The sequence below is a fragment of the Astatotilapia calliptera genome, chromosome 23 (genome assembly GCF_964374335.1).
Source record: "Astatotilapia calliptera chromosome 23, fAstCal68.1, whole genome shotgun sequence".
NCBI lineage: Eukaryota > Metazoa > Chordata > Actinopteri > Cichliformes > Cichlidae > Astatotilapia > Astatotilapia calliptera.
Window position 1 is genome coordinate 18,373,551 of NC_137443.1, and position 19,219 is coordinate 18,392,769.

The 19,219-nt window shown below is 41.5% G+C and overlaps 1 protein-coding gene across 3 annotated transcripts; it reads right to left on the reverse strand.

Annotated features, from left to right (window-relative positions):
- Nucleotides 1-507: 507 nt before the first annotated feature.
- Nucleotides 508-13,833, reverse strand: LOC113027903 (NACHT, LRR and PYD domains-containing protein 3-like). 3 transcript variants are annotated; one of them, XM_026177727.2, is made up of 12 exons: nucleotides 13,599-13,833; nucleotides 13,406-13,447; nucleotides 9,285-11,079; nucleotides 8,449-8,622; nucleotides 8,172-8,339; nucleotides 7,732-7,905; nucleotides 7,138-7,311; nucleotides 6,735-6,908; nucleotides 6,341-6,514; nucleotides 5,891-6,046; nucleotides 1,354-1,400; nucleotides 508-1,186 (listed from the first exon to the last, which is right to left on the reverse strand). In XM_026177727.2, the coding sequence occupies exons 1-12, from the start codon at nucleotides 13,831-13,833 to the stop codon at nucleotides 657-659; spliced, it is 3,843 nt and encodes a 1,280-aa protein (XP_026033512.2). In that variant the 3' UTR covers nucleotides 508-656. The 3 variants fall into 3 exon arrangements, with proteins under 3 accessions (XP_026033512.2, XP_080153755.1, XP_080153756.1); XM_080297629.1 differs by lacking the exons at nucleotides 6,341-6,514; nucleotides 13,406-13,447; nucleotides 13,599-13,833 and having other exon boundaries at nucleotides 9,285-11,785; XM_080297630.1 differs by lacking the exons at nucleotides 508-1,186; nucleotides 1,354-1,400; nucleotides 13,406-13,447; nucleotides 13,599-13,833 and adding an exon at nucleotides 4,847-5,645 and having other exon boundaries at nucleotides 9,285-12,123.
- Nucleotides 13,834-19,219: the final 5,386 nt, after the last annotated feature.

Sequence of the window (19,219 nt, forward strand, 5' to 3'; positions counted from 1 at the left end):
TATGCATTTATTAACAATTAAACTTGAAAGTCTGATTTCCAAAAATGTAACTTTGTTGATGTTTAATGGCACAGAAAGCCAAATGAAAATGTGCTAAGCTATATTTTTACGCTTGACTGGATCCCTTGTGCCTAAAGAGGAAAACATCATGCTAAGAATATTGCTCATAATAACATTTAAAGAATTAATAAAAATCAATTTTTAAAAAAAAGTTATCAATTCATTGTATACTAAATAGGTAACCAAACTCATGAATTACAGAGTTGACCTCTGCATGATAACCAATTCAACAGTACGCGCTACTCTACTAATATGTGTGGTACACTTGAACAGCCCATGATATTTAATAGACAGCGTGAGAGTCTGTCTCGTTGGAGCAGATTTCCTAAAAGGCTGGTATCTTTCGAATTCTTTTGCTTGCCGTAGTGAGCTGAGCTTGAGCTACACAACATACTGATATTCACTATGAAACTTTATGTGGGAAATGACAGAAAAACAACACATTGATTCTGGAACAAACGTATCATCCATTTTTAATGATGTAAAATATCATCTGGTTGATCAACAAGAATCAATCAGCATGAATCTGAAAACATGTTGAGCGGAAGAGACAGACATGTAAAGACTGAACTATCTGTTCAACAGTGTTGTTCTAACTAAACTTGGCATAGACTCACTGAGGAACCAGGAAAGACTGTAAACCCAGGATAAAGAGTTTCAGTGAATATGGTTTTGAAGGTGTGGAGGTGGATCAGAGTATCAGAGGAGACTCTGTAGAAGGACAGAGTGCCAACAGGACAGTCCACATATACTGCTACTCTGTTAGAGACAGAGGAGGAGGAGATGAGTGTTTTAATCTTGTTGTGCCTGACAAACTGACAACCATCCTCAGAGCAGCTCAGACTCCATGACTGATAATTAAATCCAAAAACAGAGACAATCCCACCTCTTCTCCCCCTGATGCCTCTGTAACTCACTGATATCTCAACATTTCCTCTCCACTCGACTTCCCAGTAACAGCGACCAGTGAGACCATCTTTGCACAGCAGCTGAGGCCAACCATCAAATCTGTCTGGATGATCAGGATATGACTGAACCTCCTCGACATGTGTCACCTTCCTGTTGTTGTCAGACAGTTGGAGTTTTCTGTTTACGGTGTTCGTGTCGATTGTGAGTTGACAGGAATCTGATGGAGAGAACAAACACAATCCAGCTGCAGTTATTGATCCATCATCTGTTCTTTGATTGACACTTTGATGATGACACCTGACATCCCAGATGTGAATAAGTGATGTGAAGATCGTTGAATGTGTGCTGCTTTGTTTTCATAAATCACATTAAAAACACACTTACACTTCTTCAGACCTGGTGTCAACCAACGGACTCCAGCAGGCTCCACCCTGAAAGGAACAGAGGAGTCAGATCAGGAGACTCTCTATCAGCATGCACACATGGACATTATATCGCTCTCATACACATACTGTTAGGCACTGATAAAGGAACAGTCCAACATTTTCACCAATACACTTCAATCTATAGGGTCAAAGTGTACCCTTTGGCTTTTTCTACCTTTTCTGTTCCATTGTGGGATTGTTGTCACACAAGATTCTAAATATATATATATATATATATATATATATAGCAGCTGGATAGCATAGTAGGAAGACTGCATGCCTAGGCTAGACCCCCCCCCCCCCCCCATTGCTAAATCAAGCCTACTGCAGACATGAGAGATATGAAGTCATACCGGCTCGGGCATCGCCCGGATTAACAAGGTCTGCATCAGGTGTTGGGGAACCAGTACCCCCTGGTGAAGGTGGCTACTTGAACAAGACAGCATTGGTGGGCAACAGATGAAAACAGGGCACTGTTGGAATACTACTACACAAGTAACCCCAGCAGAGGGAGTTACATGAATACAGTGGTCCCAGTGGTAATCGGAGTGCTAGGTGCAGTGACTCCCAAGCTAGGCGAGTGGCTCCAGCAGATCCCAGGAATAAGATCTGAGATCTCTGTCCAGAAGAGCGGAGTCCTAGGAACAGCTAAGATACTGCACAGGACCCTGAAGCTCCCAGAGCTCTGGTAGAGGACCCAAACTTGAAGAATAGACTGCCCGCAGGGGCGAGAGGAGAATTGTTTATTATTATTATTATTATTATTATTATTATTATTATTATTATATAATTTAATGCACGGCTCCACCATTTTAATGAACAATGCATTTATAATAAGAACATTTCAAGTGGGAAGGATATTGTATGATCATCATGATCCTTTAGGTCTCCTGACTCATAAAATTTAGAGAAGTGCTGCATCAATTTTGAGGGAATAATCCAGACATGCCATTCACCAGCCACATGTATTAGTCAGGTGCAATGTGTGTCAGGCGGCAGCCAGGAACGGAGGCCCTGACAGACCAATCCCTGGCTACCAAGACTAGCAATTGGGTCATGGAATTTCACTTCTCTGTTTGGAAAGGAGCCTGAGTTAGTGCATGAGGTTGAGAGGTACTGGCTAAATATAGTTGGGCTCACCTCAAGGCATGGCTTGGGCTCTGGAATAAGTTTCCTAGAGAGGGGCTGGACTGGTCTGGAGATGCCCTTGGTGAGAGGCAGTGTGTTGGAGTGGGTATCTTAGTATCCCGTCAGCTTGTTGCCTGTATGTTGAGATTTCTCGCATTGGATGAAAGGGTTTGTGTCCTGCAACTTCGGGTGGGAGAACGGGTCCTGACTGTCATCTAAGTTTATGCACCCAATGACGGTTCAGAGTACCCAGCCTTCTTGGAGTCCCTTGGCGGGGTACTTGAGGGTGCTCCACCTGTTGCTCTTCTGGGAGACTTCGATGCGCATGTGGGCAATGACAGTGAGACCTGGAGTGGGAGGAACAGCCTCTTGGATCTGAACCAGTTTGTTGTTTTGTTGTTGTACTTCTATGGCCATATGTTCTGGGAATCCTGGCACTGTGGAATGTACAGGGTGGGCCATTTATATGGATACACCGTAATGAAATGGGAATGGTTGGTGACATTAAAATCCTGTTTGTGGCACATTAGTATATGTGAGGGGGCAAACTCCTCAAGATGGGTGGTGACCATGGTGGCCATTAAGAAGTCGGCCATCTTGGATACAACTTTTGTTTTTTCAATAGGAAGAGGGTTATGTGACACATCAAACTTAGTGTTAATGTCAAAGGAAAAACAATGGTGTGTTTGGTTTCAATGAAACTTTATTCTTTCGTGAGTTACTTACAAGTTTCTCTTTGTTCACAGCCATTGACGTGTTAAAGAGGTTAACACGTGAGGAGCGGATCGAAATTGTGTTGATATCTGGTGAACGCAGTAACCGGGTCATTGCAGCAGATTTCAGTGCAAGACACCCTACGAGACCACCCATCTCCCATGCTACAGTTAGCAAACTGCTTGCTAAGTTTTGTGAAACTGGTTCAGTGTTGGATTTGCCAAAATGCGAACGCAAGAAAACTGTCACTAATGAAAAAACATCAGTGGCTGTCCTAGCTTCATTCAGCAAGAGCCCACAGCGTAGCACTCACTGCATGTCACTGGAGGGTGGCATTAGTCGAACATCCCTTTGGCGGATATTAGCTACTCACAAATGGCACCCTTACAAACTCCAGCTACTGCAGCATCTCAACAAGAATGACCCAGATCGGCCCACCGAATTTGCAGAATGGGCAAAACAAAATTTGGAACAGTTCACACAGAAAATTTTGTTCAGTGATGAGGCAAACTTTTATGTGAATGGTGAAGTTAACAAACAAAACCACCGCTATTACTCTGACACTAACCCACATTGGATGGATCCCTCCAAGACTGTTGGAACAACAAAAGTGATGGTTTGGTGTGGTATATGGGGTACAACGATAGTGGGTCCATTCTTCATCAATGGAAACCTCAAGGCCACTGGATATTTGAAATTGCTACATGATGATGATCTTTATGCACTGAAGGTGGCACATTCCCTGAGTTTTTCCAGCAAGATGGTGCACCACCACATTATGGGTGCCAGGTCCGAGCATTCCTAGATGAACAGTTTCCTGGAAAGTGGATTGGTCGTCGTGGGCCAGTTTTATCTTTGGGGTCATCCGAAGGCAATTGTCTATGGTGTGACGATACGAGATGTGCAGCACCTGAAACTATGGATACTGGATGCCTGTACTGCCATTTCTCCTGCGGTGTTGCTATCAGTGTTTGAAGAGTGGGAGAAGAGGGTTGCATTGACAATCCAACACAATGGGCAGCACATTGAACACATTTTATAAGTGGTCAGAAACTTGTAAATAACTCATGAAAGAATAAAGTTACGTTGAACCGAGCACACCATTGTTTTTCTTGTGATATTACCAATACGTTTGATGTGTCACATGGCCCTCTTCCTATTGAAAAAACAAAAGTAGTATCCAAGATGGCTGACTTCTGATTGGCCACCATGGCCACCACCCATCTTGAGGAGTTTGCCCACTCACATATACTAACGTGCCACAAACAGGATTTTAATATCACCAACCATTCCCATTTTATTAAGGTGTATCCATATAAATGGCCCAACCTGTATAGAAGCAGCAGGTATGCCACATGTAAAGCTGCCACTTTGTATTTTTGGTCAGCCATGCTAGGAGGTATGCTGTAAAAATGCGTTGTAGGGTTCAGAATGCATCATAAATGGTTTTTATTAAACAGTTAATTTTTAAAAAAAATCTCCTATAGGGAGACTATTAATAATAAATTAATTAATTTTAAAGAAGTTTAAAAATGAACTAAATGTCATGACTGGGCAGCCAAGCACAGGTAAGTGGACCAAAATGCAGACACCACACGGAGGCTCGGAGGTATAGTGCAAACGAACAATTTATTTGGCACTCAAAACTGGCACACAATGAAAGAGGTGAATGAAACAAAACACTACACGTGAACTAAGGGCGAGAGGGAAAACACGTGACCTCTGAATATAAACTACCTACTAAACTAATGCAAAGCTTCATGTTAAGGTACTAAGAATCTATAACGAAATACACACTGTGACTGGCAAGAACTAGAAGACAAACTATTACTAGGGATGCTGTGAATTTAAACAAAGCTATGAAACACGAGGCTTGGCTAGAACAATCTCCACAATAATTGTCGAAACAAGAAAACAAGAATCACACCGCGTGTGCCGCAGCAAAGTCCAAAGGCAATAGTCTCTTTAGCTGGCTGGGAAAAAAACAGCCTGGGCACAATACTTGGGTATTTTCCGGAGCAGGCACACAAGGTACAGGATTACAGCGTTTCTCTCTGAGTCATTGTCTGGGTAGAAGGTGAGGCTTGGAGGGGTATAGAGGTCCGGGTGAGGCTAAACCAGTTCGTCTACTCTCACTGTGAAGTGTTGGGCAGGGAGGCAGGCAGGTGAGTAGCGCCGAGAATAGAAAACAAGCCAGCGACGGGAAGAAGACAGTTTGCTGACAACAAGATCCAATCCTCTGAGAAGGTGGGTTAGCTGACATTCCGGCAAAGAATGTTTGAGAACGCTGGTCTTAAGAGCCTGCCAGCTAATTACACACAGGTGCCATAAACTAGGGGTGTGGTGACTCTGCCCAGTGATGGATTTACTGGCACGCAGGAAAACCCAGCACTCACCTGGACGATGACACTAAATTTGTATAATCATCCATTAGCTATAGCAAGTCAGATTTTATGATACGAAGAATGATCTTTTTCTTCTTAAATCATTTCACCTGCCTCAAGACTTTGTGCTAATCTAGAATAATATATTAAAGGTCCTCTTCTATAGAGAGATTAATCTAATATTAGTTAGGGTCAGAGGGAGATACATACAGAGGTCTGTCTAAAAAGAGTTTTAAGCACTTCCTTCTTTATCAGATATTCTCACCATACCTGAGAGTGTCCAGATCTTTTTGTCCATCTGAAAGAATTCCCAAGTCACCTGGATGATTGTGGCTCACATCCACTTCTCTCAGAGTGGAGGAGTTGGAGCTGAGAGCTGAAACCAGAGAATTACCGCCTTCCCCTGTGATCAAACAACCTGACAGACTGCAGACAAACACACACACACACACACACACACACACACACACACACACACACACACACACACACACACACACACACACACACATATATTTAGTAGTTTTCTTTTGTTTGTTTGTTTTTTTCCTGAAAGAATGCCATTCATCTATAGACTCTTTCAAGAAGAAGGCCCAGCAGTGGTTGTACTTCTGGCTAATCTAAAATCTCTTTAAATGGAAATTCTGTTGTTTCTATTTATTCTGTTTTCTAGTGTCAGGAAAAACCTGAAGATAAAGTTAGAAAATTCTAAATACTAGCCTAATAATTTCCAGTGTACAATGTGGACTCTGCAATCCAACAGACAATAGCTTTACTCCTGAATCCTGCAGGTTATTGTTACTCAAGTCAAGCTCTCTCAGGCGAGGGGCCTCTGAGCTGAGAAGTGAAGACAGAGCTTCACAGCTTTTCTCTGACAGGTTGCAGATGCTCAGTCTAGAAAAAAATGTACAAAAGCACACTGCTTTAAAAAGGCATACATGGTGCAGTGAAGTGATCAGCAAATTAGCAGTATTTATGCAATTTATGTAGAAGCAAGGCAGTTCACTATCATTTAGACTATAACGAAAAGATAAAACAACACATGGACATATTGTCACAGAGTTATGTACTCTCCATGTTACCTATGCTAATGCTACTTATTACTTATTATGACCTCAAAGTTTCCAGTTTCCAGTGTGGACTCTCCACTTCAGCACACATAAGCGTTAGTCCGGAGTCCCGCAGATTGTTATTACTCAGGTCCAGCTCTGTCAGACTAGAGGACTGTGAGCTGAGAACTTCAGACAGAGCTTCACAGCACCTCAGTGAGAGGTTACAGCCACTCAGACTAAAAAAAAAAATGATACATGCTGCATTTATAAAAGACAACATTAGGCAGTATTTACATGCTGTTCAAGAAGTTAAAGTTAAAGTTGTAGCAGACTATTGTGACTTAAGGTGAAATACTGAAACTACAAAGATGCAAAAACATGAAAATGACGCTGACTTAATTTTTTTTTCAGTTCTTATTGATTACATTTATCAGTTAAGGAAATGAGAATGTTGATTGATCTGACCTGAAAGTTTCCACTTTACACTGTGGGCATTTCATTCCAATAGAGAGAAGCTTTACACCTGAATCCTGCAAGTTGTTGTTACTCAGGTCTAGCTCTCTCAGACTAGAATGTACTGAGCTGAGAATTGAGGACACAGTTTCACAGCTTCTCTCTGTAAGGTTACAGCCGCTTAGTCTGTGGAAAAAATCATAATAAGGAATATATGAACAGAAAGTCAAAACTTTATTAATTTTACAGCAGATTATTGATTATTTCTGTAAACTTATAAACTGGAATCGCATCTGTAACTGGAAGGTCGCCGGTTTGATCTCTGGGCTCTCTGTCCTGGTCGTTGTGTCCCTGGGCAAGACACTTTACTCTACTTGCCTACTGGTGTTGGCCAGAGGGGCCGATGGCGCGATATGGCAGCCTCGCTTCTGTCAGTCTGCCCCAGGGCAGCTGTGGCTACAACTGTAGCTTGCCTCCACCAGTGTATGAATGTGAGAGTGAATGAATAGTAGTATTGTGAAGCGCTTTGGGTGCCTTGAAAAGCGCTATATAAATCCAATCCATTACTATTATTATTATTAAATATCAAAATATTGTCTTTCTGACCTGAGAGTTACCACTTTACAATGTGGGGAAATCATTCCAACAGACAGCACCCTCATTCCTGAATCTTGCAGGCTGTTATAACTCACGTCCAACTCTCTCAGATTAGAGGACTGCGAGCTGAGAACTGAGGACAGAACTTCACAGCTTCCTTCTGATATGTTACAGACCCTTAGTCTGAAAAATTATGAAGATGAAAACAAGATGAAAAAAAAGTAATATTGGTGTTCAAGTGTATTCATGTTGCAGTAAGATTTAACAGATTTAACAATATTTTACACTGGCATTCTTATTGATTTGTGTTAACAACACAAAAATGTGTTAGCACACTATGATTTAGATTGAAATACTACAAATGCAAAGCTAAAATGACACATAGATGAAATTAACTCAATTCATTATTTATGTCAGCTGGTGAATAAGAGACTATCACTTGATATGACCTGAGAGTTTCCAGTTTCCAGTACTGACTTTCAGCACACAGAATTTTCATTCCTGAATCTTGCAGGCTGTTATTACTCAAGTCAATCTCTCTCAGACTAGACAGCTGTGAACTGAGAAATGAGGACACAGCTTCACAGCTTCTTTCTGAGATGTTACATCCACTTAGTCTGAAAAAATTTAAACACAGGAAAAACTTACTGGTTATCTTTGTCAACTGATTAAAAAACACAGACACAAAAAATAAACAAACAAAAAAACAAAAAACGAGAATGTGACCTGAGAGTTTCCAGTTTCAAGTTTGGACTATTCACTCCAGCAGATAGAAGCTTTACTCCTGAATCCTGTAGGTCATTGTTACTCAGATCCAACTCTCTCAGATTGGAGGACTTTGAACTGAAAACTGAGGACAGAGCTTCACAGCTTCTCTCTGAGAGGTTACAGCCACTCAGTCTGGAAATAAAAAAAAAACAAGTAAAAGCATAGTACGCACTAGCTGACAGTTCTTGCAAGCAAGAAACAAAACAAACAAACAAAAATACCCATGATAACCACTTTCCTGTTGGTGTAAAAACAAATCACATAGACCAAACAAAACCTTATATGGCAACCCTGGGCATTTGGTTACTTAGGAAGAGAGGAAAGTTGTGGGAGTGACAACAGTGAGTTTTGGGATGTGAGAGATCACGTTTAGCATATTTTGAGTGCATAGTTAGTTTGTAGTGTAGTTGGTAAGTGTTATAGTCATGTTCTTTCCTTTGTTTTGTTTGACAAAACAATAAGGGGACTACTGAATGTCACAGTTGCTGCCAAAAGCCGCAAAAGGCAGATTTAAATGCAAATGCTGTCTCCAGCTGGAAACACGAGGAGTGATATACCTCTTGTGTACATTCCCCCTCTGTCTTCTGCTAGACAGGAAATTTTTCTTCTACTGCCATTTTATGGGGGTTTTTGTGTGTTAATACAGTAAGTCAACAAAAGATATGTGAGGTTGTGCCGAAAATAAGAATACCAAATAAGTCAAGGTAAACAGTTTTTAAAGGAGAAATTCAAAAGTAGTGAAAGATGGGCAATTCTACCATCTATTTCAGAGGGCTGATTACATATTTACTTACAAAGCTTTTTTGGAGGTTTTGACCACTGGCAGCAGTCTCAAAAGAGCCTCTTCTGAAGCAGAATATTTCTTTAGGTCAAACACATCCACATCTTCTTCTGATGACAGTAAGATGAAGACCAGAGCTGACCACTGAGCAGGAGAAAGTTTATCTGTAGAGAGACTTCCTGAACTCAGGGACTGTTGGATCTCCTCCACTAGAGAACAATCATTCAGTTCATTCAGACAGTGGAACAGATTGATGCTTTTCTCAGCAGACAGATCCTTTCTAATTTTCTTCTTGATATACTGTACTGTTTCCTGATTGGTCTGTGAGCTACTTCGTTTCTGTGTCCACAGCCCTTGTAGCAGACGCTGATTAGTCTGCAGTGAAAGACCCAAGAGGAAACGGAGGAACAAGTCCAGGTGTCCATTTGGACTCTGTAAGGCCTTGTTCACAGCACTCTGGTGGAGATATTTTAAATTCTTTTTCCCTAGTGACAATCTAGACCATTTTGAGGTTGCTTTTTGTTCTTCCAGCAGGTTGACACAAGAGCTGATAAAGGTTAGATGGACATGAAGAGCAGCCAGAAACTCCTGAATGCTCAGATGGACAAAGCAGAACACCTTGTCCTGGTACAGTCCTCTTTCCTCTTTAAAGATCTGTGTGAACACTCCTGAGCACACTGAGGCTGCTCTGATATCAGTGTCACATTCTGCCAGGTCTGACTCATAGAAGATCAGGTCACTTTTCTGTAGCTGCTCAAAAGCCAGTTTTCCCAGTAACTCAACCATCGTCCTGCTCTCTGGACTCCAGTGTGGATCCATCTCAGCTCCTCCATCATATTTGACATTCTTCACTTTTGCTTGGACCACCAGGAAGTGGATGTACATCTCAGTCAGGGTCACAGGAATCTGTCCTCCCTCCCTGGTTTTCAGCATGTCCTCCAGAACTGTAGCAGTGATCCAGCAGAACACTGGGATGTGGCACATGATGTAGAGACTTCGTGATGTCTTGATGTGGGAAATGATCCTGCTGGTCTGCTCCTCATCAGTGAATCTCTTCCTGAAGTACTCCTCCTTCTGTGTGTCAGTGAACCCTCGGACCTCTGTCACCCTTTCAACACAATTAGAAGGGATCTGATAGGCTGCTGCAGGTCTTGTGGTTATCCAGACATGAGCAGAGGGAAGCAGGATCCCTCTGATGAGGTTTGTCAGAAGCACATCCACTGAGGTGGACTGTGTGACATCAGTCACAGTCTCAGTTTTTTGAAAGTTCAGAGGAAGTCGACACTCATCCAGCCCATCAAAGATGAACACAACCTGGAAGTCATCAAAGATTCCTGCTTCTTTGGTTTCAGTAAAGAAGTGATGAACAAGTTCCACCAAGCTGAACTTTTTCTTTTTCAGCAAATTCAGCTCTCTGAATGTGAAAGGAAACATGAAGTGGATATCTTGGTTGACTTTGTCTTCAGCCCAGTCTAGAGTGAATTTCTGTGTTAAAACAGTTTTTCCAATGCCAGACACTCCCATTGTCAGCACTGTTCTGATTGGTTTATCTCTTCCAGGTGATGCTTTAAATATGTTTTCTTGTCTGATTGTTGTTTCTGGTCTGTCTGGTTTCCTGGATGCCGTTTCAATCTGTCTGACCTCATGTTCATCATTGACTTCTGCAGTCCCCCCCTCTATGATGTAGAGCTCTGTGTAGATCTGACTCAGAAGGGTTGGGTTTCCTGCTTTAGCGATCCCCTCAAATACAGACTGGAATTTCTCCTTTAGCCTAGCCTTCAGTTTGGGCTGACATTTTTGAAGAACTTCTAAATGAATAAACAGCAGATAACAACACTGTCTGTTATGGAGCACTTTACATAAATAATTCAGCAATTCAAAACAACACAAAACCCCCCAGACTATGACACTATAAGTTTCTGGACACATTGTCAGTTGGATTGCTGACTGTGAGTGCTCCTGGTTTCATCTTGTTTCTGAATTATTACTGGCCAGTTATTTGCAGATGAGTAGCTGAAACATTCTGAGATTTAGAAATAGTTTGTATCCTCAGCCTAATTTTTGCCTCAGTAGTTTCATAACAAAATTCAGTGAATCACTTTTTCCTTTTTTTCCTGTTTGTTTGTTTGTTTTGGTAAGGGGCTTAACACTTTTGTAAGCAATATCATTTGGTTATAACAAATATCCCACAAAAATGACATAAGGAGTTTCCTCCTCTCCTCAGAAAACCATGAAACTGATCAACTTGTGTTGCAGAGGAATATCTTTCCAAAACCCTGGCCTTAACACAATTGAAAATCTGTTATGGTCAGGCCAGTATCAGGAAACCAAATAATTTATTTAAACTTTACCTAGCCAAAAGCGTGTTGATACCAACCACAAGTGTCTGGTTAAGGTACAACATGCTTATGGATATTTAACCAAATATCAGTGGGAATTATTGGATATTTTGATCCTGTATGTATACTTTCAGCTTGTGTGGATCAGAGGCAATCCAAATTAAATTCAAACTTGTCCACTCAATTCTTGTTTTATAAATTAATTAAATTGTATAGTATGCAATTATTCCACCCTGGAAAAGAACACCTCAAATAACTCATTTGAAAGCTCAACATTTCCATGCTATCCATTACCAATGATCAGCGCACGTAAAGTTTTGACCACAACTGTAGTTTGTCTATGTTTAATTATCATGTTGTTGTAATTTTTTATGCCATCATCCAAGGAAATTCAGAAACAAATAAGAAACAAAGTACTTAAGATCTCTCATTCTAGAAATGGTTATAAAATCATTTCTACAGCTGTAGGACCCCAGCAAATGACAGTGACAGCTATTATCCACAAATGGCCGGCTGACCAAAATAACCCAAAGAGCGCAGCAATAACTCATCCAACAGGTCACACAATATCCAAAGAATGCAAGCCTCTCTTAACATTAAAAAATGGCCTGCATGGCAAGATGAAAAAACTTTGTTTTTTCTCATTTTTTCCAGAAGACTTTTGGGTAAATACTCTGGGGGACTGACAAGACAAAAGTTTAATTTTTGGAAGGAATGTCATCAAAATCTGGTATAAAAGTAACACAGAATATCAGAAAAGGAACATCATACCAACAGTAAAATATGGTGGTGATAGTGTAACTCTCTGGAGCAGTTTTGCTGGCTCAGGAACTGGAAGGTTTGCTGTCATAAATGGAACCATGAATGATTTTCATCTGTTCTTGACCTCAAGTTGATGCACACTTGGGTTCTGCAGCAGGACAATGGTCCAAAACATACCACCAAGTCTACCTCTGAATGGCTTAAGAAAAACAAAATGAAGACTTTGAAGTGGCCTAGTTGAAGTCCTGACCTTCAACCAACGATCTGAAACTTGGACCCATCAGATCAAAAGCACAGATTTAGAGTTGTGTCTGCTACTGAAACTCTGTGTGGGATCTATTTCTGAGGCTGGTGACTCAGATGAATTTATCCTCAGCAGCACAGGTGACTCTTGGTCTCCCTTTCCTGGAGCGGTCCTCATTTGAGCCAGTCTTGTCGTAGCCCTTGACAGTTTTTGCGACTGTACTCAGGACACATTCAATGTTATATCAATTCTCTGAACTGACTGACCTTCACTTCTTAATGTAATGATGGACTGTCATTTCTCTTCACTTAGCTGATTGGTTCTTGCCAAAGTATGAATTCTAACAGTTGTCAGCTGTGTACCAACCTGACCTCTGCAACACCACAATTGACAGTCCCAACCCCATTAAGAAGGCAAGAAATACTGACTACATCATAAAACTGAGGCCAAGAGTTTGTAGCGCTGTCAACAAAGCAAGGGGTGGCTACTTTGAGGAATCTAAAACATAAGACATAGAATTCTTTATCAATTTTTTCTTTTCTATATAATTCCAGATATCTTGTTTCATGTATTTGATGTCTTCAGTATGTATGTACAATGTAGAAAATAGTAAAAAAAAAAAAAAAGACAAACATTGAACGAGAAGGTGTATCTAACCTTTGATGATGTTTTGGAGTTGTAGGCGCAGCTTAACTATAGCTGATGTTGACCTTCTAAATTAATGCACACTGAGGCTACAACGTCCCCTCGCTTACCACTGATCCCTTACACAAACCACTGAATACTTACCTTGTGATGAAAGTGATAAATATGCCTGGGCTGAGGAATTTCCTGTTGGAGGATAGTATACATTGAGAGGAAATCTATACTTTAAGACAATATAAACAGGTTATTTTTCCTCAAACATAATTTGCAGAGGAAAGATATAAAGTCACACTAACAGTGTGAACTAAGGAGTTTTCACATCTCTTTTTAAACTTACCTTTATTCATGTTCTTTAAAGTTGTCCTTGCTACTTCAATGACATGGTCAGTAGTATATGTCTGCACCATTAAATCTACAGTTTTCAGTCTGTCTGCGTTCTCCAGATGGCACTTTTTGATGGATGGAAAATCACCTTTTGTTGCATTCTGAAGGTACCAGTGGAAATGCTTTAGCTCCACCTCTCCCAGATTCTCCAGAATGTGCAGTAGCTGCTCCTTAACAGGTATTTCCATCTTTGAGATATAAGAATACAAAAAGAGAAATACACAGAATTGTTGATATTACAAAGCAGCTGCAAGTGTCTTTTGACTTAAATATGATGTATGGTCAGTTACATTAATCATAAATGGCCTGCATTTGTATAGTGCTTTACTAGTCCCTAAGGACTCCAAAGCGCTTTACACATTCAGTCATCCACCCATTCACACACACATTCACACACTGGTGATGGCAAGCTACATTGTAGCCACAGCCGCCCTGGGGCGCACTGACAGAGGCGAGGCTGCCGGACATTGGCGCCACCGGGCCCTCTGACCACCACCAGTAGGCACCGGGGGAAGTGTCTTGCCCAAGGACACAACGTGTCTTGCCCAAGGACACAACGACAGTTCGTCTTGTAACCTTCCAATTACAAGACGAACTGCTAACTCTTGAGCCACAATCGCCCCCAATAAGACCAATCTTGAAAAACCTGTTGAATTTAACGTAGCCATTAGAGAACTTTCATTTAATATATCCATTCTTGAGTTAAGTACACCATCTTTTTCAGATGAAAATCAAATATGTGGAAAAAAAAATTACCAAGTAATAAACTAGAAATGCAAGTGATAGCATGAATTTTAGGAAAGGAACAGTTGGTCTTCTAAACGATTTGTATAAAAAAATGTTAAAGGAAATTGTTAGCTGTTAACTGACAGAGACATTGCAAGAAGTATTTTGCAATTATTACTCAAATAACTTGTAAATTCAGTGAAACCTTACAACATGTGTGGAGCAGTGTGCAGGGACGGTACCTTGCTTAGAGTTACCGCAGGGTAGCCGTTCAGTGGATTCGAACCCCTGAACTTCCAATCATGGGGCGACCACTCTACCTACTGAGCTATCCCTGCACCTAAAGAAGGGTTACCCTGTGTCACCACTGCTGATTACACGGCAATCAAAGCTGGACAACAGCTGTACAGTCACATGGATAAATCTGTGAAGTGAGACAAGAGTGGGACAGGCTAAGCATAAGATATTTATGTACACAGTTCCAAAAATCATTCTAGTTCTGTTACATCAGTGGTCCCCAACCATGGACCGGTACCGGTCCATGAGTCGTTTGGTACCGGACCACAAGGGTGTGAAATTCATGGTTTTCATGGTTTTTCTCATTTTTTCTCGTTATTTTTTTGATTGTTTTTATCGTTAACTCGGTCTCCCTGGGTCTGGGTGTGTTATGATTAAATCTTTTTTTTTTTGGTATCGGTACTGCTTTTATTTTGTTGTATTCATCTGCGACACCTTAATTAAGTTAGTTAATACTTTTTTTTCTAGATAGATTTCAATATACACTGTCAAACCAAAAAAATATCTCTCAAGTTGCATTAAGTGGGCAAATATTAGGTAGATTATTAATATACTGAGCATCATTTTAATTTAAGATTTTAAACTGGAGGTATTCCAAACCTATTGTTAATAAATCATAACTATAATAATGTAATTACTAGAATGCCTATGTAGTTTCAAATCTATAGAATGAGATATTTGTTATGGATTAGTCAAAAAGCTGGCTGCAGAATGACTGGCCTTTGCAGTAATAAGGATAACCTATAAGTTAACAAATATATAATAATAGATTCACTTATCCTGCATTAAGTGAGCAGTGAAGCTGGGGAACTATGGTGCAGTTTTAGCTCATTTCCTATTTGTTATCTATTTGCTATGTCACAAGTAAAAAAAAAATCTGTCTTGCAAATTTTGTCATTTATACTAAAGTGGCATTAGGAAATATAACACTTTTGAAAACTGAATTGAATTTATTTGTTATACTAAAAAATAAAGGCTAAGTGGATAGCATTTTCGATTACATCTCAGTAATAATAATCAGTAATATGAGCTATGTTCCCTCCTGGGGGACGTAGTTACCTTACTGGTAACACTTAAGGGCATGTTAGAAAGAGGTCACTTACCTTTTCTCTTAAGATGTGTCATGGCCAAAATAATATCAAGATATGAAAGGATGAAGAGACTCTGTATTTTCAGGAGCTCAGAAGAAACTCAAGTTATCTCTGTGACCACTTGTTTTATACCCTACTCCTCAATAGTCTGTGTGACATCAGAGCACATAGCAACAGCTTAGCAACCACCTTTCCTGTTTTCACCACATATATGGGACAAACACTGAACCACTAATAGACATGTGACTGTGACAACAGGAAGTGCACTAGTTTGATGAAACTGTTTCTTCTCCTAAATTAAGCAGATATATAGAGAGAAATGTTCTCACTGTTATTTGGTCTACTTATTTAGATGTGAATGATCTGATTCTAACCAAGAAAGCATCCTGTCTTTCTCCACAAGATGTTCAAGTTCAAGTTCAAGTTCAAGGTTCAAGTTCAAGGTTCTTTATTTGTCACATGCATAGTTATAGAAGTATAACACACAGTGAAATGTAGCCTGACACGCTCCTCGACATGTGCAAAAAAATTGGGGGGGGGTGTAGAGGAAGAACATTATATATATATATGTAGTATATACACTGGGTGAATGTGCAGTAGTAGCAGCAAGCAGGTGAATTCTGTACATTAATATGAATAGACATCTGACTATTTTACAGGATAGACAATATAAACATATTTAAAATTAAAGGAATTGAAATGTACATTGTGCCTTGGTTTAGTGTCTGGAAGAGTCCTGACTCAATCAATTATAGATGATGTGAGAGGGCGGGTGTGTGTGTTTAGGGCACGGATGGCTTGGGGATAGAAGCTCCTCTTGAGTCTCTCTGTCCTTGCCCGGATGATGCAGAACCTTCTACCAGATTGCAGAAGTTGGAACAGTTTGTTGCCAGGATGGGATGGGTCCTTCAGTATCTGCGCTGCTCTAGTCCGGCATCTCCTGGTGTAGGTGTCCTGAAGCGGGGGGAGAGCAATCCTGCAGCAGCGTTCTGCTGTACGGATCACTCTCTGGAGAGCTTTTTGGTCCTTCACACAGCTGTTCCCAAACCACGATGTCATGTTCTGTGTGAGGATGCTCTCCACAGCGCCTGTATAGAAAATCCTGAGGATCTTTGGAGAGACCCTGAACTTCCTCAGTTGTCGTAGGTGATACAGGCGCTGCCTAGCCTTTTTGGTCTGGACCTGAATGTGGGCAGCCCATGTCAGGTCTGAGGAGATGTGGACACCAAGATACTTGAAGGACTGCACCCTCTCCACTGGAGCTCCATTGATGATAATGGGCTTGTAGTCTCTGTGCTGACCCCTTCTGAAGTCCACCACCAGCTCCTTGGTCTTGCTGACGTTCAGCTGGAGGTGGTTGTCCTGGCACCACGATGCCAGATTCTTCACTTCATCCATGTAGGCCGTCTCATCGTTGTTGGAGATGGCACCCAACACCACTGTGTCGTCAGAAAACTTCACAATGGTGTTGGAGCCATGGGTGGCCACACAGTCTGAAGTGTAGAGGGAGTAGAGCAGTGGCGAGAGGACACATCCCTGAGGTGCTCCTGTGTTGATGGTGATGCTGTTGGAGAAGCACCTGCCCACCCTCACCACCTGAGTTCTGCCAGTGAGGAAGTCCAACACCCATGCACACAGACGGCTGTTAAGTCCCAGATCCCTCAGCTTTGTGAACAGTCTGCAGGGCACTATTGTGTTAAAAGCTGAACTGTAATCAACAAACAGCATTCGCACATAGTTACCCTGTTTCTTGTCCACGTGGCTGAGAGTGGTGTGTAGGACGTGGGCGATGGCATCCTCTGTGGATCTGTTGGATCTGTAGGCGAACTGCAGCGGATCTGTGGTGTCTGGGATGGAGGAGGAGATGATGTTCTTCAGCAGCCTCTCAAACACCTTCATTACTACCGAGGTCAGTGCAACTGGCCGGTAATCATTCAGGGATGAGGGTTTGCTGTTCTTGGGCACAGGGATGATGGTGGATCTTTTGAAGCATGTGGGGACCACAGACTTCGCCAGGGACTCGTTGAAGATGTAAGTGAACACACCTGCTAGCTGGTCAGCACAGCAGCGCAGCAGACGGCCGGTGATGCCGTCTGGCCCCGCCGCTTTCCTTGTGTTCACTCTCCTCAGTGCCGCTCGGACGTCATGCTCCGCGATGCTGGTCACCGGTCTCTCGCTGATGACGTCACTGTCCTCGGTAGTCAGGCGGTAGATAGCATTAGCCGCCTGGCTAACCTCGAAACGGGCGTAGAACTGATTCAGCTCGTTGGTGAATGCAGAGTCAGCGTTGATCAGCGCAGTGTCCCTGGCTTTGTAGTCCGTAATGGTGCGTAGTCCGTGCCACATACTCCGTGTGTCGCCCTGGTGGAAGTGGGACTCCACACGTTCCCGGTACCGGCGTTTACTGCAGTGCGGATCGATCTGTCCATCCACGGTTTCTGGTTTGGGAATGTGGTGACTCTCGCAGTGGGGATAATCTTCTCCGCAGTGGGGATAATCTCTTCCGCTAGCATATTGACGAAGCATACTGCTATGTCACAACATGTCACAACACGAACAATAAAGAAAAAGTCAATAATCACTGACACTTATTATTCCCAAATATACTTGAAAATTCAAAAAGTACCAAGTGAATAAGAGTTATGATCACACACTCAAATAAGAATTATAGATGACTAAGAAGTCTTTTTTAAATATATAAGTTAAAAAATATTGTTTAAACTCTTAACACTGTTTAACAGGAAATGTGGTCAGTGATACGAAGACCATGTCACATGTGCATATCTGTTTATGGTTGGTGAAATGAGTGTATTAATGGGACCTTGAAAAAACATGGCATGGGAACATGGCAGAAAAAGCTGTTTCTCAGACTGTTTCTGTGAGTTTTGATGATGATCCACCTCCTAAGAACCGAACTCTGCCATGGCATGCATTTTTAATTTCTCTTTGTTATTTAGGCTGATTGGGACCCAATGAATGTAAAAACAAAGAATTACCGGGGTTTTTTTTAACCTGATTTTTGTTTCTAAGAAAAATGAGAGCCACTTACGAGGATATTCGTTTAAAATTCTGATAGAACAGTGGCAGTATAATGTCCTCGTAAGTGGATATCAGGCCCTTGTAGAGCAAAATTTTGTATTTTGGTCTAAATAACCCAAAATGTGATGTCCACATATATGGACGCAAGGTCCTAGGAGGTTAAAATTATTGCTGACCTAGTAATCCACTGAGTCACATTTAACATGCATTGCATGTTGTTCCTCTCACAGCTGTGCAGCAGGTGTACCAAAGGGTAGCACAGGCGGTGAGGTTGCTCTCAATTTCTTAACAGACTATGTGATCTTGATTCTTGTTCAGCTTTTTTCCATGTGGCGGGGTGTGGTTGGTTTCACAGCTGCAGCAAGGCAGACACACCTGAGTGATCACACCACACCTGCAGCCTGTGACTTCAAGATGTTAA